We start from the raw sequence: 27,500 nt of genomic DNA, 5'->3' as shown, positions 1-27,500 counted from the left end.
ATAAGGAAAAAAACAAATAAATAAAAGGGCTTTTAATTTTTAATTCGGAATCAATTTGCAAAATGCGTTCGAAGCACACAGTATTAGGCAATTCAAGCATGGCAAAAAGTATTAACAGCCAGTTGTCGCGGATAGTGGCGAGAACGCGGGAATTGTCTTGCATTAATACTAGTAGACAATTCGTTGTTGGACACTCAAACATATAGTCAGCAAGGTTTTTTTTTAATTTCATTTAGCGTTAACTCTCACAGTTAACGCTCTCATGCATGTTTCTTGTTTTCTTAAGAAAACTATGACACAAACGTGCGCGAATTTGTCACGAATTTGCCCTTGAAAGAAGCAGTAGCACAAGTCAGCCCAGAAGTACTGTATGTTTTTCTAGCTTTATATTTACGATCTATAAAAATATATTTTTAAATGAAGCCTGCGTACCTCTAGTCCAATGTGTCTTTTGTAGCTATGGTGGGATCAAATTGTATTTGGTCGAGTTTATCTTCGCTTGCACCGTTAACTATATAAACAGTAATGGCTGGTCACGCGGGAAAGGAGCTACCTTCACGCGAAGAGCGAAAAATTCTCCCAGAATTGACAGATTCGCTCACATTTTCGAGCGGGCTAAACCATGAATGACAAAGTTAACTGTGTTCTGCTCGCTGGCATACAAAACCCATCCTAGCTCAACGAGAATCAATCATTTGTCAACATATGCTTGACCGTTTCAAAATCAAAATTTAACAGGCGCTAGACGGATGGAGTGACTACGGGATAGAAAATCCCGGAGCAAATAGTAATTTTGAACAGTGGATGCGGTCGCTAAGCTCCAAGGTTCGCATCCCGAAGTCACGCTCTATCCTTGTCCTGTCTCTTTGTATGAGGAAATTTTTGTGTGCACTGGTATGTTTTTCCAGTCCAAAGTGAAAGTTCACTTTGCCAACTGTCTTTCTCCATCAACTAGAAAGTATTGACAGAACAATCTAACCTCTTTGTTGACTCCATTTCTCGCAAACAGGTGAAACTTTGGCTTTAAATTTTTCAATCTCCGAGTGTAAGTTTGCATCCTCCGTTTTGACCCTCTTTTTTCTTTCAAGCAAATCTTTCTTTTGACTTTCTAGAGATTCTTCGTATCCCCGCGGCAAAGGAAACAGTGGTGCGTCCCCGGTAATCACAGTATCTTCGTCGACATCAGAACCAATCATTAACTTTTCCAGTTTTCTCGATCCGGTGTTCCTCAATAAGCGACGTATCTCCTCATTATGATAACGTATTTCCAACTCAAGCCTGGCCCTCTCGTATTTCAGATAATGCACTGTTGGTGTCATCGGGTAAGTTGTTGCTACGCTACAAATTTCGCTTCCTGGACAGATGTTCTCGAAAAGATTTGTGATTTTCTCAATGGTGTCTGCAACGTTTTTCTCGTTACCAACAATCAAAACATTCGCCTTCCTATAAACCGTTGTTGGCCGATTGCTATCATCCAGTAACTTCGCCATTTCTTTCAATGGAAGAGCAGGACGCAGTGTCCGAGGTTTTGCTTTCTCACAAATCTCAACGAGATCATACAGCTGCAGGGCCCGACAGACATCTTTTAACAAATTCATAGGAGTATCGGGAAATAATTCTTTAATGTTCACCATGCTTTTGATTTGACGTCGAGATCGTGTCTCATGGTGATCTAGTCCAAATGATTTATAGAACTTATTCCGTGAAACGAGATCAATTTGAAGTCTTGCAATCAGCTCATCGACTAATCCTGCACTAATGTCTTTCAAACACGGATCATAGGGGAATTCTAAAGACAAAAACACAACAAAAAGTAACATTCCTGATTATTCACTGATCTTGCGAACTGAGAGGCTATACTGCTTTTTTTTCTTTTATTAGCTCTCCTTTGCAAATTTCCTTTTGATTATGCTATTACGAACCACTGGCTGGCTTTATCAGGGATACCTCGTATCTAAACCTCAGTTATATGTGTTACTTAAAGCTTGATTTAAAAATCTGCAGACAAGGTAGTATCCCTTGGGATTCTTTAGCTCAATATTTGCGTCAGTAACAACAAAAACTTTGGACCTGGAAATTCACAACTCAATAGACCAATTTCGATATATTAAAATTCAATCCAAAGCAAAAGGCATCATCTCGAGGCTCTGAGGAATAAACTCATACAAATCCTTATATTTCTTCCCCAGAGCCTCGAGATGATGTCTTTTGTTTTTAGACTGAATTTTAATATATCGAAAGCGGGCTATTCACGAGCTGATGAAGGTTGCGTTCACACTTGATGCCCCAGTACCAGCGCCTGGGCACCGGTACAAAATGGTGCTGTGTTCAGACAATTGGTATCGGATATGTCAGGGCTCGAGATTGCGACCAATACAGTCGCATTTGCGACTAAATTTTTCCCCTTGCGACTAGTTTTCACCTTCGCTCTTTCGAAATAAAAGGGTTAGAAGTTGCCACTTTGCCGCTACGTTTGCTATAATAAATAAAGAAATGACAAAATTATTTTGTTTCTCGCTGTGACTTTTCTCTGAAGATACCGCGGATTGTCATGGAAACCTGTGCTGCCATTACAAGAAGATTGAATGTGTTTATGCTTTGTGGAACGTTGGGCATCATTATGTTTTTCAAGGAGGCCTTCAATTGAGCTATAAAGCTCTCTGTTTGTTGTTATTGGGTCTGCTGACGTTTTCGCGTCACTGTAGGCATCTATAAGGGCGCTAATTTCAACCTTACTCCATATTGCTCCGCCGGCTGCCATTTTGAAACCTCGACCAATCTTGAGCGTAGCAAGGAATTGTGGGTACACAAAGCCGTAGTTTGTTGGTAAATTGCCAGGGAGCTAATGAAAAACGTGTTCAAGAGGGAATGAGTGCCCATTAAAGTGCCTGAGCCCACAAGGTCTCGACCTTATACTCGGGCATGGGTACTTGGAAAAACGTACCCTGCGTGCCAGAGGTTTTTTTTTTTGTTGTTGTTGTTGTTGTTGTCAAGTTCGGAGATACGCTCAGCGATTCCAAATCAACGGTTGAGGAGGAAAATAAAAGTACCTCTCTTCGCGGGGACAGAGATTTTCATTTCCAATTGGGACAGAATTTGTCCTAGTTGATTGGACAACACATTCGAGAGAGTTTCTGATTGGACAAATCGTTAAACCAGTTCTGAACAGATATTCACAACAAGCAGCGTTGCGTGACTTCAGCCCGAGACTTGTTGGTCGGTGTGCTGCATTAGTTCCTTCACGTACTACAACGGCTTTGACAACGAGAAAAGATCCATATTAATTTTAGTTATATTATTTTGCTTATAGATTCGCGCAGGAGAGCGCTTGTAGATACTCAAGCTCGTTGACAGCGGTAGAAGGAATTAACTAAAAAAGTTGATCTCGTCAACATTTGTTGCAACTGTGTCTGGGAACGGATGGGTGAGACTACAGTAATGCGAGGAACTGTAGACCGTGGAAGTGCGGAACCAGCGGAACCGGTGGAACCGGTGGAACCTAGAGAAATGACTGTTTTTATTGAAACCTCATGATAAAAACGTTGACATTTACATTAATATTTGTTAAATATCGACTGTACCCGCCGATTATCGCGTTTCAAGTGTCATTTACTGCTGTGATCCGCGTATTTGCACCATCTGATTAAAGTTAGCAGATTCACTGATGGATTGTGTGACAAGTCACAATCACAATGACATCTGTTCAATTTCCTACTTCTGGTGACTTTTGTGTATGTCATCGAAACGCCGATTTTTGTCCGTATGTCCGTGGTCGCAGGATAGGACCGCAAGGCGTGCGTGTCCTTACTGCTGAACTGCTTGAAATGCAGGCTCAGCATTCCAGCAAAATCACCACAATGTACGTGTCGAACATAAAAGGGAAGAAATTAAACACAAATCGAAAGTTTTCACTACCTTTGTGGTTTTGGGTGCTCCTGAAGCGGTTTCTTGTTGAAAATCCGAAGATATCTCTTTCGTGCTTGGTAATGCAAACAACAACCTAAAATTAAATTGCCTCTTTCTGGGTAATTTACGAGGTGTCCTCAATAAATTAAAGCAGGATGGAGTTCCAGAAAAATCATGCGTTAGGATAACAATATTGTAATTACAATTTCCTTTCCTTTCTTCAAGATCTTCTTCTTGTCGATCGAAAAAAAAAAAAAAGACAACAGGCTACATTTCGATATAAAAAGGCACAAATGGGTAGGAAATGAATCATAAATCGAAAGTTTTAACTACCTTTATGGTTTTGGCTTCTGATCTGATAACGCGTTTTCTTGTCTGAAATCTCAAGTTTGGTAATGTAACAACAATGTAAGAATTCAGTCCTAAAAATAATTTGCCTTTTTTGGTAATTAGATCAATGAAATTTGAATGGTACATGTGTCTACAACATGAGAAAATTCACGGTCAGGATTACAAATATATAAATCCAATTTTTTTGCATTTCTTCAAAATCATTTTCTTGCTGATCAAAAAAACAAAAAATTGGCACGTGCCGCGGGTCGAGTACAAAATGTCGCGGGTACAGTAGACGTTGTCGTGGGTCCTGTATACATTGTTGCGCGTCCAGAAAATAGAAAAGTGCACCATGCCACTTCAACGATTTCAATAACAATAACTTGACAATTAACGTATGCTTACTTTTAAGATTTTCGTTTATATAATTGCTGAAACCTTACATATTAATTATTTGTTAAGGTACTACGATGAAAAAAATCAGTTCTCGTTTTTCTTCCCATTTCGAAAGTACTTGCATTGAATGCTCAAAAGGCAATATTAATGGGAAGACTGTTTATTTTAGCTCCATTCTTTTCATTTAACGGTTCCGCCAATACGGTTTCGATCGATAAGCTCAGCGATCTGGATCGAGTAGAAAGTGACGTAATTTACTCACTAGCTTTAAAATGAAGTGTGTTAATGCCGCTTTAACAAGCTAACAAATTCCACCCTACCATCAAATTCACGGCCGAAATACCAAAGAACGAATCACTTTCCTCGATACAGCGGTGTTCAAAGGGGAACGATTCCAAAGCAAATCCATCCTCGTCGTTAAAACTCATTACAAGCCCACTGAAACCTTTCAATATACACACTTCAACTCACGCCAGCCCCCAAGGCGTATTGTTGTTATTATTGTCATTGAAAACGTTGAAGTGGTGTACTTTTGTAAAATAAAAGTTCAATCATTATTTTTTCCATTTTCTGGACACGCGACACGCGAAAATTAGAAAATTATCTCCAAAAAATCGACAACAGTTTGTCCAAAATTCTGCACATAGATCAAACGATAGCCTAAAAATAGCAATGCTCTCGCGATTCCCTCGTGAACTAGTAACCAACTCCTTTAAGTTTTTTTTTTTTTTTAAATCACCAAAGATTAGAAGTTAACGGAAGTTCGAAACATCCAATTGAGTGAAAATGTAAAACTTCTTTTTTGAGAGCGTGAGTGGCATCACTGGCAAAGCACGGCGCTTACGTGGCATAATGCTATTTCTTTGTTCGGTATTTCGCAGAAATAAAAATTCTCTGGAGTGGATTCAGAGCCACCCTAAATTTTTCCAGTTGTGAAGGTAGCTATGAATCTGCTGCAGAGATTTTTTTTACACTTTGCAGATAGTTTTATTTTAGCGTGCTAATCACTCTCCAACAATAAAAAAATGGGGGTCACCGAGTTCGTTTTTGAGATATACGCGTTGAAAGTCAAAATAGAGGAAGTTTTTAGATGGCTCTTTTGTTGCCATGGTAACCTATTACGTCACATCAATGAGTGCATGATATGATATCATAATATTGCTGTTAAGCGAAACATTTGGCTAGATTTAATCCCTCCAAATAATACACTTTGTTGAAAGTGTTAAAACTGGTTTAAGTCTCCTTAACCGGTGGATGTTCACAGGGTCCCCAAGCTCAGTGTGAGGGAATATAAGGATTTGTTTGGGAATCCCGATAAAAGACCTGAGAAGATAATTTTACGAAAAACTCCTCAATCAAAAAGCCTAACCTCATTGCCATTGTGGATCGCTAACTTCCCGTGTTTTTTTTTCCCAGATTCGACGCGAATTGAGCCATTATCAGTTCCTCGGTTGTCGACGGTCATAGTAAAATACCAAGACTGAACACTGAATTCTCAAGAGGCCAACAAATGGAGTTAAATATTGCTCGTTGAAATGTTCCCACGGCCACAAATCCACTGTAAAATTCAAGGGTAAAGGTAACTGAAGCCCAGCAATTGAAGCCCTGCCAGCGACGTCAGGCGGCTGTTAGTGTCCCAAACGAAACGATAAATCGATGAAAAAGAGCCTCAAGAACTTTGAAGACCACACGGCTTAGTAACGAGTATTTGTTTGGCAACGTCATCAGGGACGACTAACAAAGACTCGTTACCAAGCCACAATCAAAGAGTCGTTACCAAACCGAACTCAACGGTCGCCGTATCGTCTTCAAAGTTCGTGAGGTTCTTCTATCGTTTTATCGTTTCGTTTGAGACACGTAACAGCCGCCTGACGTCGCTGGCAGGGCTTCAGTTGCGCGGCTAGCGGATTGAAATCAAAGAAAAACCTTTGCCCTTGAATTTTACAGTGGTATTTGTGGCCGTGGGAACATTTTAACCAGGAATATCTGACTTTTTTTGGTGGGCTCCTGAGAATTCAGTGCTTAACCTTGGTATTTTATAATGACCGTTGACAACCGAGCTGATAATGGTTCACTTCGCGTCCAATCTGAAGTCCAATCTGAAGTCAAACAGACGCCGTAAACTAAAGAAAATAATACAAATATAAAAGGCAAATGAGGCGATGATCGACCGAAGCCAATCTAACCAGAAACATGCAAGACCAACCTTGTCCACTGCCTTAATTAAGAACTGTGGAAATGGTGCAAATACGCAGATCACAGCAAGAAATGGCCCCTGCAACGCGATTATTGGAGGGTTCAGTTGATATTTAACAAACATTAATGTAAATCTCATCGTTGTTACCATGTGGTTTCAATAAAAACAGTCACTTTTTAAGGTTTCGCAGGTTCCGCGGCCCCACGGTCTACAGTTCCACAAATCAGTCTTTCCCGGAACGGAGAACTTAGGAACGGAGGACAGATAAAAGTTTCTCGCATTTCGAAGTCTTCCATTCTGCACTTTAGGCAGCGATCACTAGCTCTCTGCTATTACAGTATAAAATCCCGTTTTAAACAACTGCGACAATAAAGTTTCGCTCTGAGGGAAAAAAAATCCTCAAATAAAACAATCTTACACACCTAAAATCAATACAACATCGTTCAAATTGCTCCAAAATTGTAAAAACTTTTGAAGTGAATAGCCATCACTGTTATGACCATTTTCAGGATTGTTCAATGCTGCGCTTCATTGCGTCCCGTGGTAAGCAGTCTCAGCTTGGCGGCCAAAACTGGTTTGACGAGAATGCTGAACTGTCTCTACGCATGGAAACGAGGATCTGGCGTCGTGTCAAAGTCGTGTCAAAGTTCGTCGTGTATTTTCCCTCCTCGACTGTTGATTTGGAATCGCTGAGCGTTCTCTACGAACTTGAAAAGAAATTCCTCTGGCACCCAGGGTAGGGAAAACGGTGTGTTTACATTAGTACCCAGCAAGGATCATACTCGGGCACCGCGCTCTGGCACTAAGTGTGAACGCAGTCAGTCTTTCCGAAAATTAAATATGTAGGTTTTTTTGAAAAAATACCGTATTTACTTATCGAAAGCCAAAGGCATTTGAGTGTTTAGAACAGATTCTACCGAAACGTCACGTTGGGTTCCTCTGTTTTATGCATTCTTGGTAGAGATAGTGACATCAGGTGGTTTCCTTGGCGAGGGTTACCCTGCGAGCAGAGTCTCTTTCGATCTTCCAAGATAAGTCGGGAAGAGGAAAGAAGACTGCGAGCCGCCTCGACTTTTTGTATTGAGCATGCGTTAAAAATTGAAATGTATTCCGTGTCAGTCACGCGTGACCAGTAGCCACAAAACCAAAAAACGAAAACAAACAGTCGGGATATTTTCCAACAACTCTGGCAAACACTCGACAATCAAGGAATCATTTCATTGGAAACTCAAGATAGCCCATACTCTTCAAATGCCATTTCATTTTTTGCTGAAAACTTTTTAGGTTTCTGTCAGACTAGTTTCTGTAACCGACACGCAGAGGAAAAACTCATGGGAATTCTAAGAGTTAAAGTGGTACTATGATCAAAAAATCATTTCCTTTTTTTCTTCAGATTTTGAAAGCGTGTTCGCTTAACACCTAACTGGCAAAATTTTGAGCTTTGAGTTTTATCCAAAGGCTGTTTATTTTGAGTGTAAGTTTTGGATTTCATGGTCCGCCATTACTCACGTTCTAGAGAAAATGACGTCATTTACTCACCAGCTTAAAATTTCAGCGTGTAAACGCAATTTATTATATATGCAAAACACGGGTTTAATATTCTGAAAGCCCGAAACTCCCGTGCTGCATATTAATTAGGCCGCGTACACACGCATTGCATTCTTAAACTAGTGCGTGTTTGACGTCATTTTCTCCTCGACCCAGCTCTCTCAAGATTTTAAAGTTAGTAATGGCGGACCAATAAATAAGAAAATTCCAGCTAAAATAAACAGGTGTCTTTTTAAAATCAGAACTTAAAATTTGGGTGCGTTAGTGTTTAGTTAACATAGTTTTGAAATCCAAAGGAAAAACAAAATTTTTTTTTGGTCGTAGTACCACTTTAAAATTGCCACACTGTTGTAAATTCCTCAAAATATTGATGACGCGTGGTGATTGATCATGCGCAAAAATTAAAAAACAGGTTTGACAAGTCGAAACTGGACTGACTCCAATTCTTTGGATGAGAGGCAAATCAAACAATGTGGAGGCGGCGAGCAGAGTCTACTTTCCTCTTCCCGACTTATCTAGGAAGATCAAAAGAGAGACTGCTCGCAGGGTAGGCGAGGCTAATTTTCATTTCGTAAACGGTCGTTGCCATTTTTGACAGTCGATGCCATTCTTAGTAACTAAGCCTTTCGTTATATATTAGACCTAAAGTGGTTCACAATGCAACTAAATGTCATTATTTCATCTACGGACTTAAGCCTAAGCACCCATTTTTATTCGGTTAGCTTGCAATGAATTGACCTTTTGAGCGTCAGCTTTCACGTGTAGTATCACATGACTTTTTATGTAAACAAACCGTGAAAGTTCGGACATTCGAGCAGATGGGACATACAACACATAGTGAGATGGCGAGGCGAGCGGATATGAAATGTTAGTTCTTTTTGTGTGGGACTTTGAAATGATCCAACAGAGACACTAGTTACTTCGATGGTTAGGATTTGGTGTGGAGCACGATAGTTACGGGGGTGAGTCAGGTTTTTTCCATATTCGATAAGCGAAATGCATTCCTCGCATTATGTTATTTACGAATTTACCTTTGTGTATGAAACTTGTCGTACAAATGGTCAGCTATAAAACAGAATGAAAGTGATTTGAGTGTGGTTTATTAGCTGCATCAGAGACCGTAGTCATTTCCACCGTTTATAGGATTTTATCTGGTACGAGCAGCGAGCTGCAGAATGGTCTTGACTAAAAGGTGTGCTTCTGTTACATGTAAAAATGATTCCCAAGACACGAAATTGTAGCTAAGAAACGCGAAGGGTGATTCGATCAAGTTTTTTTCATTTTCCGGCCGAAGTTAGAGAAATCGAGAGGTGGAAAAAGTGGATTATGGGCATCGCAGTGACGCGTTGGTGTGTACAAAGTACAGTTACATTACTCTAGGGGTTTTATTTTTATTACATGGAACAGTATTTCTCACGTTCGGTTGATTAGAATAATTATCACATATCCACAGTACTGTTCAGGAGATTTCCCTTAAAATACATGTATGTACTGACTTTTGGCGAACCATTCTAGAAAACATTGTCTAATTACCAGTTGTAATTTTGAACAGTTTAAACTCATTATACGTTTAGGTGATGCATCTGTTGCTTCATACAATTACAGTACTAATTGAGCATGAAAGCATGAAATATTCCTTTTAAGTACTATTTTGAACTTGAAAAAAGTGTAAGAATTTGACAATAGACAATTATATGGCTAGCCTTACATATGTTTCATCCCTGCCAAGGGTAGGACTCCTCTTGAGTTTGGCACACACAATAGAGATGAAGGTAGGGTCATTGGTCCCCTCAACTGAGAAGATTCCTAGTTTGGTCCACATAACAAATTGACAACATTTCAGCCCACTTACATTTCAAGCTGAACTTTTAAAGTAGTACTTTGAAGTTGATTTCAATGCAAAACCATCAACATTTGTGTTGCCACTCCCAGAGTGAAGAATTTTAGCTTCTTTTGGGTGAAGATCTCTGTGTTTCCAGTGGCACTTATATTCTACAGCGCTCAGTGTTTGGACAACCTTTAGAACACTGCAGACATTTCTTAATATTATTGCTCCAAGGAATGGCTTTGGCTTTGCAATCCAAAAGCCCTTAGAGATCAATTGCAGTTTGTGGTGGGCATTGCTCACAACCCACTTACATGCATTGCAAGCACTGACTTCATGAAATAGCACTCCTCTCTGGCATTTTAGGGTTCCATTGTTTGTTTATAATTTCTGGGATGTTTGTACTTATGCTATTCTCTATTTTCGAATGCCCCATAGTACACTAAATTGTTTGCCCCCCATATCTTGCATAAACTATGGTTTTCAAATGCTCTTGGGGACACTGCATATTCCCAAGAGCATTTGAAAACAATAGTTTATGCAAAATTTGGGGTTTGGGGGGGGGGGGAGGGGGGGAAGCAAACAAAGTGTATTATGGTGCATTAAAAAATGGAGAATGGCTTGTATCAACTTTGTGGCATTTTTAGCCCTATCAATTTTTCTTGACAAGAATCTCTTGCACTTTGAAGCGGGTATGAACCCCAGTCCTCACGTTGCCATTGCTTTGTCATGGTGCTTTCAATGTACTCAAAGCGAACAACGTCCAGATCTTCTTCCATCAAAATGTTTGCTTCAGTCTTAGAAGCTCTTGTAGTTTATTCTTAATTCATTAATACCACTCCCATGCTAGTTTTCATTTGATTTAGCGGTTTCATCAACTTGATCTGTCTGCTTCTGTAGTGCCATAACGTTTGCTAATTAAGGCAAGATGACACGACTACTAGTTGGTTATTGGCACATCACCTCTCATCTGGCACATTACTTCTCATCTTCGGATGGAAGGCCACTGATCTATGACTATGTGTTTTCAACTTTTTTTGGAAGGGGTATTTTTGCTTTCTCAATCAACAAATCCTTTTCATGAAGGGCTTCACTTCAGCTACACTCTCATGTGCATGGACACACTCCACTTTTCGGAGATTCCGTGTGTTAAACCATCATAAGAAGCGACAATCATGAGACTCTCCCAGAGGGGGTCCTTGTTCTCTTTAAATATTTTCTTGGGTTCCCTTGTTTCCCAAATTACTTTCAAACTTGTTCCCAGCTTATTGATCTCTAAAATTGTTTTAAATTGTTCATGCTCCCATTTTTCCTAAATTATTTTGACATTGTTTCCCAGTTTCAATTAGCCATGTTCCATTATTCCCTAAAACCCCTGGGAGGGCCTCAATCATCGAGGGACTTGTAAGCGGCGAGTCCCTGTTTGTCGTATTCGGTGGAGTGGTAGTATTAAATGGTTAAACTGAAATATCGTACAAGCTGAATGGTGCTGAGGAGTTGAAATTGTTCATGATTGTGATTTCATGGAAAGTGGATTGGGATTAATAGATTGCCTGCATCGTTGGTTTTGTCTTTCTACTGGTAACATCATTGCTTCAACTGCAGCGGCGATTTTTACCAGCGAAGACTTCCAAAACCGTAAACACGCTCACTGCAACTCCTTGCTCCTGCAAATGTTTTTTAAGTTCTGTGATATTTATTGTGTTGAAGTCCCGCTTTAATAGTCATCTGCTTAGACAGGTTGAACCTGGAACTGTTGCAAACAGGGCTGCCTGCTAAAGTTAGCTAGACTTCTTCAGCGTTTTCGAATTAATTTAAGTCCCACTGACAGAGGAGGCTCGATTTACACGCACTCAAATCACATTCATTCTGTTTTATTACTGATCTCAAAGTGCACAAATATAGGACAATTTAATACATGAAGTTACTCGTAATAACATAATGGAAGGGATTTATTTCGTTTTCATCCGCCTTGCGATAGAAGATGTACAAAACCTTACTCACCCCCATAAATCCTGTTGAAATAGCAGTGTAACAAAACTATCGGGTTCCACACCAAAATAATGTTAACCATCGAAGTGACTAATTTCTCTGTTGAATCATTTCAAAGTCCCAGACAAAAAGAAACTAACATTTCATATCCGCTCGCCTCGCCATCTCACTATGTGTTGTATGTCCCATCTGCTCGAATGTCCGAACTTTCACGGTTTGTTTACATAAAAAGTCATGTGATACTACACGTGAAAGCTGACGCTCAAAAGGTGAATTGTTAGGGTTAGCTTCATTTAAGTACTTTGAAATTGCAACGTTTGGAGTGATTATCTCGGTAATCTACTGGATAAGTGCGTTTGATCTTCAGCCATTGAACCGAGTTCGAAATCGTTCACCCAATTTTTTCGTAAAATTCTTGTTGAAAGTTTTTTAAAAACCAACGAAAAAAATGTCAAGTGACATAAGCTGCTTATCTAGTCCTTGATTAAGTTTTTTCTTCCTAATTTGCAAACGACAAACTTAACAATGAAAATTGTTAAAAGTGTCGTCCAAATGAAAATGATCGTTTACGAAACGGAAATTTGCCAAGACGAGGAGGTAATCTATTTGGCGCGTGCCGCGTGTCAGGAAAATGGAAAAAATGATAACTGAACTTTTATTTACAAAAGTACTCCACTTCCACGTTTTCAGTAACAATAGCTTAAAAATTATAATTATATTTTTGACGATAATGTCTTTTTAAGAGATTTTACCTCTTTTGTATGATGTTATAGGAGATTTTAGATAGATCGCCCTCAGCAAATGTTTTATAAGGCTTCATTGTTCCATCAATATCTGTTTAAGATTTTTAACTGCTGAGTGGACCGTAGTGACAAAAGGCAAAATAGAGCCGATTGTCGAGAGGCAAAGGTGACCCCTGACAGGCACCTTTCTATGGCCGTTTTTGGATAGCTCTCAGAGGTTGTGTGAACTACGCAAGGCTCTCTTCAAATGTTGTTTTCGAAGAGTTAATCCTACTCAGGCTTAATGAATGAGTTTTAACGTCCAGGCCCCAGTTGTTCGAAGGTGGATAGCGCTATTGATCTACTGGATAAATCACTATCCACTGGATAACTCAATCGGTTTTGAACAACCGAGGCCAGAATGGATTCGTTTTTTAATCGTTCCGCGTTAAACACCGCTTCGTCGAGGAAAGCGATTTCGTTCTCTGATATTTCGGCCATGAATTTGATGATAGGGTGAAATTTGTTAGCTTGTATAATAAAATTGTCCATCACCTCTGCTCTATCGCTGTCCCAAAGGGAGAAAATGTCATCAATACATCCATTCCATATTTTGGCTTCGTATCACTTTGTTGTATGCCTTTGTTTCAATTTGCGGAAAAACTGTGTTCAGCCACCTTAAGTTATTAAAAGTGCGGCAACGGTCCAAAATCACTTCTCGTTTTTCTTCACATTTCGAAAGTTCTTGTGCAGAGTACTCGAAAGGCGAGATTTTATGCAATCATTTCAAGAGAAAAACTATTTATTTTGACGGCATTTTTCATTAACGGTTTCGCCATTATACTTGGTGTGGTTCTGACAGATAAGCCCTCAGGGAGCTGGATTGAGGCCCAAGTGAAGTCATTTACTCACCGGCTCAAAAGTGCAGTGTGTAAATGCGGCTTAATTAGTATGCAGAACACGAATTTGACAATCTGAAAGCCAAAAGATCTCGCGCTACATACTAATATAACCGCACACTTCAGATCGCTGAAAGCTTATCGGGCGGAATCACACGAATTAAGTAATGGCGGACCGTTAAATGAAAAGAATGGAGTTTAAGATAAACAGTCTTCCTCTTAATATTGCCTTTTGAGCATTCAATGCAAGTACTTTCGATTCGAAATGTGAAGGAAAACGAGAATTGATATTTTTCATCGTACTAGAACCTTAACAAAAAATTAATATGTAAGGTTTCAGCAATTATACAAACGAATATCTTCAAGTTAAGCATACGTTAATTTTCAGGCTATTGTTATTGTTGTTGTTATTGTCATTGTTATTGAAAACGTTGAGGTGGCATGATGCACTTTTCTATTTTCTGGACGCACGACAATGTATACAGGACCTGGGACAACGTCTACTGGACCCGCGACAATTAACCTGCGACAAGCGCCAATTAGATTATCTGGTCAGCGAGCCCCTGCTTTCAGCTTTTTCCGTGAGCATTTAAAGCACTTACGACTCTGACATGGACAGAACCGGTGTTCTACAGAATGCCTCTCATCCCTCAAAAGTATCAAATGAAGAGGACATTTAACAAGCAGCCAAGAGAGTAAAGACAAAAGGCATATCTGGAAAACACTTCAGCCTTACCGCTTCTTTCCTCCATTTCAAATTCAGAAGGTGCGCTACGAGTGTCCATTCCACTGTCACTTGTTTCTGTTTTCACACTGCGTGCATCGTCTGCTCCTTCTAAATAATTTTGAACGAAAGCCATTCTTTCCTCGTCCAAATACCTGGACTGCTCTCCTTTGTGGCCGTCGGGACCTTTATCCTGGCACTTATCCTCTATTCTGTTTGGTAACTCTGGTTGAATTCTTCCATGTTCTACTTCATCACTTGCAATTTCTTCGAAGAACAAAGAAAAACGATTACCTTTTTTCCTGAATTTTATGGTCCGCTTCATTTTTATACTTATGTGCTAAAAAGAATTGTTTGGACGTTAGTGTTCCGACATTTACGGACTATTACTTATGGATTTAATTTACCAAATTACCGCAACGAGGGAACAATGTTTTGGCAGCGACAAGAGCATACACAGCTAACGAACGAACAACTTTTTTAAGAGTCCCAGCTGGCCGGAGGCAAACTAGTTTGCTATAAACCAATACGGCTAACTCAATTTTGTACCCGATGGGACATTTACATGATGACGCCATTTGACTACAAGTACCAGAATTCTTCAGGTTTTGCTTGTCTCATGCTAATTAGAGCACTGAGAATACAAAATTTAAATAAGAAAAGAAAAACAAACAGAATTCTGGTAGTTGTAGCCAAAGGACGCGGTAGCCTCGAAGCTCCTACAAGGTCTCACCTGATTGGAGACCACCCTTGAGTTTTAACAAAAGAACAAATCACACAAACACTGGCCCTTTTGTTTTAGGCCTAGGGTCCATTGTTTCTGTTATTTGTTCTTTTGTTAAACCTCAAGGGTGGTCTCCAATCAGGTGAGACCTTGTAAGAGCTGCGAGGTGACCCAAAGGACGCCATCGTGAAAATTGCCTATTCAAATAACCCGAGGTTGAGATTCTTATTGTACTGCATTCTTATTGAATAGTGTATTGGATTTACTGTGTAGCATTCATGATATGGAAATACCTGAGACAAAACGTTTTATTTCCAAGGAGTTTGAATTGGGTGCAATATTAAAATTGCAAAGTAATATCACAAGTGGGAGTGAATTGCTGCCAATGAACCAGGTGAAAAATGGTTTTGCGCATGCGTGACATGTTGGCCACACCGGGTGTTATGCTGTGTTTACCTTGCTTTCAATGCTTTTATTACGCGTGAAGTGGTCAGGACGGGTCTTAAGAGTCAATGTCTGAGAAAAGCGTGCAAAATCTGAAAAGGCTGAAAGATGGGGGTCGCCCAAATTCTTCCATACTAGCGTCATATATAGGTTTGGTGGACTAAGTGATAAATATACTAAAGTTTGCTCTCCATGTGTTTTAGTATAGGAGATATGAGATCCACTCTCCATCACCCCCTCAGGTCCTAGTTTTTCTGGTAAATTTGAACCAAATTGGACAGCCAACAAAAACTCGCGCGTGCCCCGTTTCTCCAACGTGTGTTGACTGTATTCCCGTGACCACCTTTTCTGCCCATTCTTTTCGTGCTAAATCGTAAACAGTCTCGCGCTCTGTCATCCTCATAATGTCGCTCGGTATCCATGTGGGCCCTGGGTTCGAAATGTGGCCACACAACTTTCTTCTTCACACAAAGGTCTTGCAAATTAGCATGTTCCGCCTTTGCCGCCTTTGTGACAACATCGTGCTTTTCGTTTTCATGTAGAGGTCAGTTTCTCCTCCCTCTTCACTCTCAGTAGACGTGAGTTTATAATGTTTCACCGGATCGTTTGTTTGATCTCAGAAAATCAGTACAATAGCCCTATTTTGACATATTAAAATTCATCCGAAAACAATAGGCCTCAGCACAAGGCTCCGGGGAATAAACCCGACAAACTCTGTTGTTATTCCCTGGAGCCTCGAGCTGAGGTCTATTGTCTTGTGCTATCGAAATTGGTCTGTTGATATCAACTGTTCAGAACAATCTAAGGGGTCGTGGAAGTATAAAATTACATTAAAAATATTAAATTAAACATTTGAGAAACTAAAAACGTTTGTCAGTAGGCTGTCAAATGTGATTCAGTTACTTGAGTATGTTACCAATACGTATGCTTATTTTGCTACTGATGGAAACAAAGAAGATCGAGAAAATTTTAAAGGTGGCAAAAGAAATGAGAGTTGCTAGGGACAAGAGTGGTAAGCTTTGTTTTGCTCCAGAAGAATGACGAACAGCAAAGCAAATAGCTAGTTATTTCTCACGACTTGCATCAGTGGGAAAGACCTTCAAGCGTGGGAAACAGAAAAACAGCTGCAATAACTGCAAACAGCGGTGTACCAATTGAAGCAATGGCCATGACATTTGTGGCCTTGCAAAGCGTGGCATGCTAAATTCGAAATTTAAGGTTGCGCAACTAAGAGAAATTTGCTTTCTCCTAGGAATAGAAATCGAGGGGCCTGCTGGTCGAAAAGACTCTTACGTGAAGCCACTCGCAGATCTGGTTCAAACTGCAGTTGTTTTAAGGAATGACTTGAAGATTCTTTTAACAAACCGGATTACTGGAAATAAATGCTTCGCATGAGCTAGAGAAAACAAAACAAAGCAAAATTCGGGGATAATACAACCAAAACTAATTTTTGTTTAATTTGCTGCGTAACTTTTCATCAACAGCATATATAACCAAAGAGCGAGTACTCTTAAGGGCCCTCTCGTGTACATGACAAGCCGGGATGACAAGTCCAACGCTTTTATTAAAAGCAAATGACATATTCAATGAGGGCTCCTGGGTAAATATTTCGTTTCACGACATTTGTTCATTGACAGACAACGGAACCGGGAAAGTTCAAATAAGTAACCAAAAGACTGGCAGCAAAAACAAACATACCTTGGAGAAGGCAGTTATCTATTCGAAAAAAAAAAATCCAACCCAAAGAGGATCTGCACGGAAACGTCTCCTTGCTAAATATCAAGCGCGCATTTTCCGTTACTTATCTTAAGTCTCACGCAGTTTATTTTATGGGTAGAACAATACCATGACACTGCTTCTACTTATTTCATACATCCAATCTGATTGCTTTGCGGTAAGCGTAGCGATCTGGAAAAAGAACATCAGATGAAGCTATTTGTTCACGCTATTGCGCGGTTCTGCTGGCTCTAATTTAAAGCGTGATTCGTTCATGTCATTATTTGTTCAGATCTTGAGCTGTTTATTGCGACAAAGAGACGTTACTAGCAACAATGCAACGGCGATAGGTCCCTCCCTACCCAAAGCAAAAATAAGCAGGTCCCAGTCCCTTGCGAGCAATCCAACTCGAGATGGCGTCGTTCTGTTTAGTCGTATTTCTTTTTAAACTTTCGTTCTGTTAAATTGGCCAAAGAGGGGCTCTGAATTTTTTGGGACCACTTTAGTCAACTGTATATGTTTAACTGAGAGAAATCCAATGCGGAATCCAAGAGCGACTTAAACAGTACATTGATTGCGTCTTGTCGTGCTGTAAATGACATCGAGTGGTAGGAGAAATGGAGGTGATGTAGCATCTTGCTGTTCGAATGGCCCAAAAAGATTATTACTTCTTGTAATAGGAGGAAGGTAAGAGTGTTTGGATTTGGCATCCGATTTTTGCTGAAGTCTTAGTTGTATGTTCTGCAGGAAGTCGAAAATGGCTCATTTCTTGCTGATTCGAAGATACGAAGTATAGGTATTCCAAAACTAAATAGTGTAGCCTGACTTGTGCTTATTTCGCACATCTCTGGCTTTTTACAAGAGGTTCTATGTCCATTTATATCAGATACAAAACACGAACTTCGTTCGCTAGATTTTACAGTTTTTGTTGGCTGTCCAATTTCGTTCAAATTTACCAGAAAAACTAGGACCCAAGGGGGTGATGGAGAGTGGATCTCATATCTCCTATACTAAAACACATGAAGAGCACACTTTAGTATATTAATCAGTAAGTCCACCTAACCTATCTATGACGCTAGTGTGGAATAATGGCCGACCCCCATCTTTCAGCTTTTTCAGATTTTGCCCGCTTTTCTCAGACATTGACTCTCAAACCCGGGATCTCTGGATCTCAAGGCACTCGCCCTAACCCCAGGGCCTCCTCTATAGACCAGTATGGCGAAAGTAAGTAGAAAAAAATCAAAGAAAGAAACTTCTTTTCTGTTGTACCTTTAAAAAAATGTATGTGAATCAATAATAAGGGACGATCACTGACTGGGATGTTGAGCTTCGCTTGTCATTCTGTTATTCTTCTAATTTGGTGACTCCATTATTTTCATCTAACAAAATCACTGCAACACTAATTGTAGTATACGTTGCTGACCTATATTGTAAGAAGTCATGCGCAGTTGTGTTATAAAAAATGAAGCGCATGGCGTGTTGGTGTTTTCATTGCGGTTATACCCGAAATAGTCTACATTCTGGCGACGAGGATGGTCGTTAGTGTATTTTTCTTGACGATGTCTGGTGTATTTTTGAGAGAGATGGGTGAATTAGCGCCTTTTGATTGTTCCGAAACGGCTGGTAGTTCTGCACGCTTTGAGGGATGGCTTCGAGCTTTTGAGTAGCTTGCAGATGGAAAAGGAGTTAAACGTGCCGACCAGAAGAAAGCTCTATTGTCGCATACCTCCGGGTTAAGTGTTCAGGATATTTTCTTCATACTGGATGAAGGAAGAGGGGAAAACAATTATCGAAAAGCGAAGGATGCGTTGAAAAAATATTTTAAGCCGCAAGCAAATGTTCCGTACGAAAGGCTTTGTTTTTGCGAGTTGAGTCAACTGGCAAACAAAAGTGTGGAACAGTTCTAGACAAGATTGAGGCAGAAAGCTCAATCTTGCGAATTTGGAGATGCTGCTGCTGATGAGCAAATTCGTGACCAGGCAAATAAGGTCCGAAGTGTGTCGAGCAAGGCTAATAAGAAATTGCATTCGTATGGTAGTAAGCAGCCACTGCGAGTTGCAGGCACTTTTAAGTGCAAATGTGTTAGTTGGAAATAGAGTGTTAAATGAGGTTGAATTTCTTGTTGTAGAGACTGAGGGACATGCCCTTCTGGGGCGGAAGACAGCTATTGCTCTAGGTGTGTTGAGGCTGGGACCTGAAATAAATTTACTGCAGTTATCTATTGAAGGGAAAAACAGGGCACCCAGTATTTTAGACAAGTTTCCAGGATGGTGTGAAGGCATTGGAAAACTGAAGGACTTTCAGTTAAAGATACCTATTGATGCAGAGGTATAACCTGCAGCACAGCCAATAAGACGCATCCCCTATCATCTCCGGGATCAATTAACCAACAAATTGAAGGAAGTTGTTGAACTTGACATTAGTGAGAAAGTAAGTGGACCAAGTTCATGGGTCTCACCAGTAGTAGTTGTACCAAAGCCAACGGGTGACATCCATTTATGTGTGGATATACGGCAGGCCAACATGGCAGTGAAACGAGAACCTATCATTGATGAAGTCTTAAAAGCTTTAAATCACAACAAGTTTTTCAGTAAGCTAGATCTAAATTCTGCTTATTATCAGATTGAGTTGGCTCTAGAGACGAGAGATATCACCACATTTGGTACCCATAATGGCTTGTACCGATACAAACGGCTAATGTTTGGTATAAGTTGTGCGCCAGACATGTATCAGAAAGTCATCCGTCAAGTCCTACAATACTGTGAGGGTGTTCACAATATTTTTGATGATGTGATAGTCCATACTGCCACGGAAGAGGAACATGATCAGAGATTTGAGAATGTAGTCAGAGAGCTAAGCAGCAACGGTTTGACGCTAAACCACGATAAGTGTCAATTTAAGATGTTCCATCTGGAGTTTATGGGTTATGTGCTGTCAGCACGCGGAATTGGTCCTGCAGATGTTAAAGTGAAAGCTGTTGTTGAGGCCCGTGACCGAAAATGCTGCCGAAGTAAGGATCTTCCTAGGTCTTGTTCATTTTACAGCGCGTTTTATTCCAGACCCGTCAACAGTATCAGCACCCTTACGCCAACTTACAAAGAATGGGATAAGGAACAGCAACAATCGTTCCATGAGTTAGAAAGGCCACTTGCCAATGCTGAGACACTTGGTTATTTTGATAAGAAGGCACAAACTAAAGTAATTGCTGATGCAAGTCCCGTAGGATCAGAAGTGCTTTTGGTCCAATAGCAAGGAGAAGAGCTCCGAGTTATCAGCTATGCAAACCGCAGTTTGTCAGATACAGACGCCGTTACTCACAAACTGAGAAAGAGGGGTTAGCCATTGTGTGGGCATGTGAGAGACTTCATGCTTATATATATGGAGCTGACTTTGAGCTGATAACTGACCACAAGCCCCTAGAATGTATCGTCGCTCCCAAATCTAAGACCTGTGCAAGGAATGAGAGGTGGATTCTTTTTCAGTCAAATACATTCCAGGTCCTAAGAACATTGCAGATTCCTTATCACGCTTGTTGCATCCAACGTCAAAATCAAAAAAGAAAAACGAGACAGATGAGTATGAGAAGTGGATAGCCCAAGAGTCCAACCACGTCGCCTTAGCAACTCGTGAAATTGAGAGCGCCTCAGTGAATGATCCAGAACTGCAAAGTGTACAAGGATGTCTCTTAAGTGCGAAGTGGCATGACATTGAGTTTAAAGAGTACTTACCTATGCGAAGTAAAGCTTGTTCTTCGTGGAACTCGAATTCAAGAACTTCGGAGTCATGTACTAGAGTCAGCACATGAAGGTCATCGTGGCATCGTGGCAATGAAACAACGATTGAGAAGTCAAGTGTGGTGGCCGGAAATTGACAAGGAAGCAGAGAGAATATGTAAGAATTGCCATGGCTGTAAGCTAGTCCCACAACCCTTAAAACCTGAACCGATGACACGTACAGTTTCCTTCAGCGTCCTGGCAGCATCTAGCCGCTGATCTGCTGGGCCCACTGCCTTCTGGCGATTACATTTTAATTTACCAAGTCAATAACCGCTACGAACATTGCATCACTTATGTCCAAGATGTTTGTCACTCCTGGTCTTCCTTGTTCCTTAAAAACTGACAGTGGACCGCAGTTTAACAGTGATCACTTCAAAGGGTATCTTAAGAGAAACGGTATTGAACATAAACAAACCACACCCTTATGGCCACAGGACAATGGAGAAATTGAAACGCAGAACCGCACTATTCTGAAACGCTTACGTATTGATCAAGCAGAGGGTCGTGATTGGAGATCGCAGATGGATGATCTCTTGATGATTTATCGCAGTACACCGCATTTAACAACTGGAGTTGGTCCTGCAGAATTATTGTTTGGCCGGAAGGTTAGAACCTTTTACAGTTGTTCAGAAAAATGGAAACAGTGTTTTCGTTGAGGCTGATGGTGTACAGTACCGACGAAAAATATCTGGAGCGTGAGGATCTGAAACACAAGACTGAATCATCAGATGCCATTGGAGATCTGACAGCTAAGCTGGAAAGTCAAGCGTTAAAGGTACCCGCAGACAGGAGCAACAGATTATCCGAGAAGGAGAACCGACCAGAGTGTAAACAGGCAGATCCTACTTTGGCACAGAGTGATTCTACTCCTTCTTTTACGTCCTTCTAGAGTTAGGAAAGTGGCATCTAGATATCACAGTTATGTTCTGGGATGTATTAGGCTTAACCCAGAATAGAGAATTTATGGAACTCTTATTTAACTGGACTGTATGTTGATGTCTTGTATTTTTGTTTCCGAGTTAGTCCAGATTATCTACTCGGCTACAAAAGACGTTCGAAGACATTTTGATTCCTTTTCGTTACACCATGTTTGAATCAACGTGTATTTCAAAGAAGGGAGGAATGTCGTATACGTTGCGGACCTACATGTATTCTGTAGGAATACATGCGCAGTCGTGTTATAAAAAAAAATGAAGCAAATGGCGTGTTGGTGTTTTCATTGCGGTTAGATTCGAAATAGCCTACACTAATGAAAATGAATACCGCAAAATGTGATTAAAATGATACCCGAGCAGGCACTACTTTCATACCCTCACAGACATGGAACATATTTTATCTGAACCAAGCGCGATCGATCATTTGCCATGATTAGGACAACTAAATCTCTCTCTCTATTGAAATAAAAATATTTTGTGTTATGCCACAAGTTTATTAGCTTTAAGATATTGATTGCTCTGATCCTGGCAAAGGCCAAGTCTTCATTTTTAATTAATTAAAAAAAAACAAAAAAAAAAGTCTTCATGCCCTAACCTATAACATAGTAGTATTGCGAATTGTCGATGTTGAACCGAAGGAAAGAAGGTTGGGGTTCCATGTTCACTTGGAGGAAGAGGTTACTGACGCTTATCGGCGACCCGAAAAGACAACATTGATGCTTCTCCAGTTTTGAAAGAGGAATCAAATTAAGAATCTCTTCAATTTCAAAGCATAACAGTATCAAAAGCAGCAACCTCTCTGTGCTGAAAACATACATGACAAGTAAAATTTTCATGTGTCCAACAATTGCTATCACCAATTTAGAGGAATGCACTAGTCCTTTAAACAAACTTGCCGATCCTCGGGGTAAATCATATGTCGCAAAGCAAACGCGCCACGTTTAGCTGTTTTCTAGTTTCTGTTCATGCATATAAATGTTATTTCTATAAATGAGAGTAATGTAATGAGTAATGAGTAAGAGTAATGAGCGTGTTTTTTTTTTTAATGCGAAGAAATGCGAGTCCCTATTATTTAGACGACCCAAGACTCAACGTTACCAAAAGAATGACGATGATATTACTTTTACGGTAAATGGGACAGTTGTAAAGCCAAACATCAGTTGCAAGCTACTTGGTGTTCACACAGATGAAAAACAGCAGCTGGCAAACTCGAAAAGCTAAACGAGCGTGCTATGCGATGTATTTTTTTATGACAACATTAGCACCTACGACGAATTACTGATAAAGGCAAATATGCCAAGCCTGCAAAATAGAAGGATTCAGGACATGTGCATACTCATATACAAAACTATCTATGCAACTACACCAACACCTATTAGTGGTCTCCTTTCATTAAAAGTAATAAATGTAATCAGCTGCGTGGTAAAATGAAGCTGATTCTACCAAGAGCAAACACGTCTAAGTATGGACTGCATACTTTTAGGTATTACTGTCCGAAGATATGGAACTCCTTGCAGGATGAACAAAGAACTGCTCCCACCATTAAAAAATTTGTATCACAAATTAGAAAAATAACATTCGATACTTGTAATTGTTATTTTTGCTGTACATATATTTTTGTTCAATCTCCTCGCTTTCATACCATTTCTCTTTTATTATTTAGTTGTATATCATGTATAATTAATTTTACTTCCTTTCAATTTCCTAATGTGTAAATACTCCGCTTATTTTTTTAGCCAAATTTTGTTAACTCGAATACTCTTACTTCTCAACTACATTTCATAAAATTATCTGTTCACTCGACACATTAGCTGTACATGCTAAGAGCCTAACAAGCTCCAATTGATTCGAGTATAAATAAAGTTAAATTAAGTTAAATTATAAGATATCACAGTTATGAATGTTACTTGAGCCGTAACGAAAGAAAAGCATGAAAAAATCAGACTTAAACGGACATTATTTTAACTCTCAGAACCTGCTCAGCTTCACAATCTTCAAAAATGCGCTTCTTTCCGTAGTTCATATATGTGTCTTTCATAAATAGCCTTCACTGATGTTCACATCCTTTAAGGGTTCACTTCATACTCACAATATGGCCGCATTCCAGCTGGCTTGAAGGCTCAATTGATAAATTAAGGCATACAATAGTGTCGCACGAGTCATGGGCTCAGATCCCGTTCATGCCTGACTTCATTTATTGTTCAGAAGCCATTTATTCTTTTGAATGATAACATAAAATGTTTGTTACTAAAATTTTTCAGAGCCTTTTTCTCGAGCTCTGTGTGGTGGTAAATCCACATTTTCTGATTATTTTAGCATAGTTCCGCCCTTCAAGTTCTACAACTTGAGAAAGTAGCACATTCGGATGAAGGGGCATTTCCTTGTCCATTTTATTAATTTTCAGCACCACATACGATGTAATCCTGAAGTTCGAACTTCTTCTTCTTCTCCTCCTTCAATGTCTGGCTCATCCCCTTCTTGCAATTGTTGACTATTTTTAACTTCTGCTAGTCCAGTCATTTGTGATCTTTTGATTTCTTTTCTATGAGAGAATCCGGAAACGGCTTCATACGGCATTTTGGCAATAGCTCTGTGAATGGTTGTTTCTTTTATAGGGTGCTTCTCCAAGATAATGACACCTGTCAGTGTGGTTTGGTGAAAACTTGTTTTCTCTAATTAAACAGCAAATGTTTTGTTTTGTTGTTCTATTTGCCCGTGCCACTAGACCCTGAGTTGATGGATTCTTGGTGCAATGCGCACGTGTTTAATGTTGTGTTTGAGGCGAAAGCTAGTCTTCACTTTACTCACAAGTTCTTTTTCTTTGTCAGCCGGATTGCAACTTTACCATCCGCAATAAACGCTCTATTGTTCTAGCAACTTCTGATGTTTCCTTATCTCAGAGAGAAAATATCCACGAATACTTTCAGTAATGATCTGCGACATGAAGAACCCATTTATGCTCCTTAGAACAATTACAATGTTATTTTACGAAATCAATCAGATCTATTTGCACATGAGAAAGAAAACTGGATGCTTGAATTCCGGCGGTTTGTTACGAGGTTGCCTATTTACCGAGTTAGGTTTTCGAGTTGGATTTTCGAGTTGGACTTCGAGTTGGATTTTCGAGTTTGGTCAGTGTAAATGCAAATAAATGCAGACTGCAGATCTGGGATAAAATGCAGACTAAGGTTATAATGTAACTGTTGAAAAAGCCCAACCACATTTGGTAAATCACGTGACCAAAACAGACAATGCCTTAACAGTCAGCGACTTAACTATGTTTTTCACAAATTTTTAACGCAACAGTATGAGAACATTCTAGCACATCTGTAGCATGGATTTTAAAAGAAATTCATCAAGCCAGTAGGCGCATAAGGCCTCCACGCTGTCTGACCAACACTCCCTGTCTTGTGCCACCACTTTCGCTACTTCCCAGCTCCTCCACCGGGGAATTGTTTCGCTCTTTCTGGACTGTTCTTCTCCAAGTAGTGTTTGGTCTTCCTCTCGCCCTCTGGCCTTCAGGAGTCCACCCTAATGCTGTAAAGCAGTCGTTGTCACCCTCTCTCCTTAATGTGACCTAGCAAGTTCCACCTTCTTCGTCGCACCTCACAGCTTATGTCATTGATCTCAGCAAGCTCAACCACCCGCTTGTTTTTCACTTTCTGCTGCCATCTAATCCGCATTATTCGTCTCAGGGACTGGCATTGGAAGCTATTTAGTTTCCATACATCGTTCTTGGTGATTTTCCAAGTGTCAAAGCCACATAGTAGGACAGGTCGAACTAAAGTCTTGAATAGCCGTATCTTGGTTCTCCTTCCTATTCCTCTAGCTGCCCAGACCCTCCCTAGTCTCTGGAATGCGCCACGTGCCTTCTGCAGACGATGCACAATGTCTTGCTACCTCCACCCAACTTGTCTACCATAGCTCCCAAGTATGTAAACTCCTCAACGTCATCCAATGCTTTGCCATCCAACACAATCTTCTCGCTGCTACTAGCACATTCAGTCCTTAGAGTCTTGCAATTTCTCGCATTCAGTTTGAGTCCTACTCTGGCTGCTTCCTCCACCAATTTCCCAGTCTTTTCATGCAAGTCATTAAACCTAGATGACAGTAGAGCAATGTCGTCTGCGAAATCAAGGTCCTACAGCACGGTTGTGAAATTCCACTTTATCCCTCTTCTCTTGTCTGCTGTTGTCTTTCTCATGACCCAATCCAAGCACAGTAAGAATAGGAATCCTGACATCACGCAGCCCTGTTTTACCCCAGACTTGATCATAAACCAGTCGGATGTCACACTCCCATCGACGAAACCCAGCCTCCTCCTTTCGACGATCCTTCTCTACACCTTTCTTGATCCGCTCCAACAGCATCCTAAAAAATATCTTACTGATGACAGGTAGTAAAGTCACTCCCCTCCAGTTGTTGCATTCGCACAAATCACCTTTCTTAAATACCTTAACAACAAGTCCCTTCTTCCACACTTTCGGTCACCTCTCAGTTTCCCAAAGCCTGTTGCCAACTGTGGCCAACTAGTCAGCCTCCTTGCAGCGACGTCCATATCAGCTCTCAATAATTCCAGACACACTTCATCTACTCCAGCCGCTTTCCCCGGCTTTGTCCTCTTCAACGCAGCCTTAGTCTCTTGTAATCGCCATCTTCCCAGATCTATTTCCTCAATACTTCACTGCAGTCTTTCTTTTGTTTCGGTCCTAAACACCCCTACTTCTTGCTTCCGCCTTTCTCCAACTATCGACTTAGTAATGCTGTATAGTTCCTTGCTCCTACCATTCTCGGCGGCCTTTTCTGCTGATGTAGCCCTCCTCTCTAACCAATTTCTCTTATCTTCCCTGGCACATCGCTTCACTTCGTTTTAGAAGTTTCGATCTTGCACCCTCTAATTTCAATTTTCCCTCTAATTTCAATTTTGCCTCCTTCCTCTCCTTGATCGTCTCTCATGTTTTACTTCCAATCCATAGCCTACTAAGCTTTTTTGAACTCTACAAGACTTAAAAGAAATTATTTCTCAAAACAATTATGACGTCATAAGCCCCTCGTTTGATACACTTTTCAAAATATCAGTTTCACTTTTTGCTCAAATAGAAATTCCATGCTACAGTTTACGAAAAATGATGAGCCGGTTCCCATCCGGAGAAAATACCACCTCTTCCTTTTACGTCCTAAGAGCATTTACCTGTTTTTTACTGAAACGCACGGCAGAGAACTGGGACTAGCCGCGCATGCGCCTTCCGATTGAAGTGGTGTCAGATTTCCTTTGAAAACGTTACTTTATAGAACCATCCATGCAACCTTTTTATAGGGCACTTTGACTAAAAAGCTTCCTTAGCAACCATCAGACTTCTGAT

General features: G+C 40.3%; 1 protein-coding gene across 1 annotated transcript in view; it reads right to left on the bottom strand.

Moving 5' to 3' along the window:
* The window catches only part of LOC138042861 (uncharacterized), a 40,184-nt gene that overhangs the window by 646 nt on the left and 12,038 nt on the right, over positions 1 to 27,500 (bottom strand). Inside the window, exons 4-5 of the mRNA XM_068888905.1 lie at positions 14,555 to 14,809; positions 980 to 1,789 (exon numbers count right to left, since the gene is read on the bottom strand). Coding sequence (XP_068745006.1) covers positions 980 to 1,789; positions 14,555 to 14,809 — 1,065 coding nt within the window. The remainder of the gene's footprint in view (positions 1 to 979; positions 1,790 to 14,554; positions 14,810 to 27,500) is intronic.

This window comes from Montipora capricornis, chromosome 3 (genome assembly GCF_036669925.1).
Source record: "Montipora capricornis isolate CH-2021 chromosome 3, ASM3666992v2, whole genome shotgun sequence".
In the NCBI taxonomy this organism is placed as follows: Eukaryota; Metazoa; Cnidaria; class Anthozoa; order Scleractinia; family Acroporidae; genus Montipora; species Montipora capricornis.
This window is presented reverse-complemented; position numbering and strand designations above follow the sequence as displayed.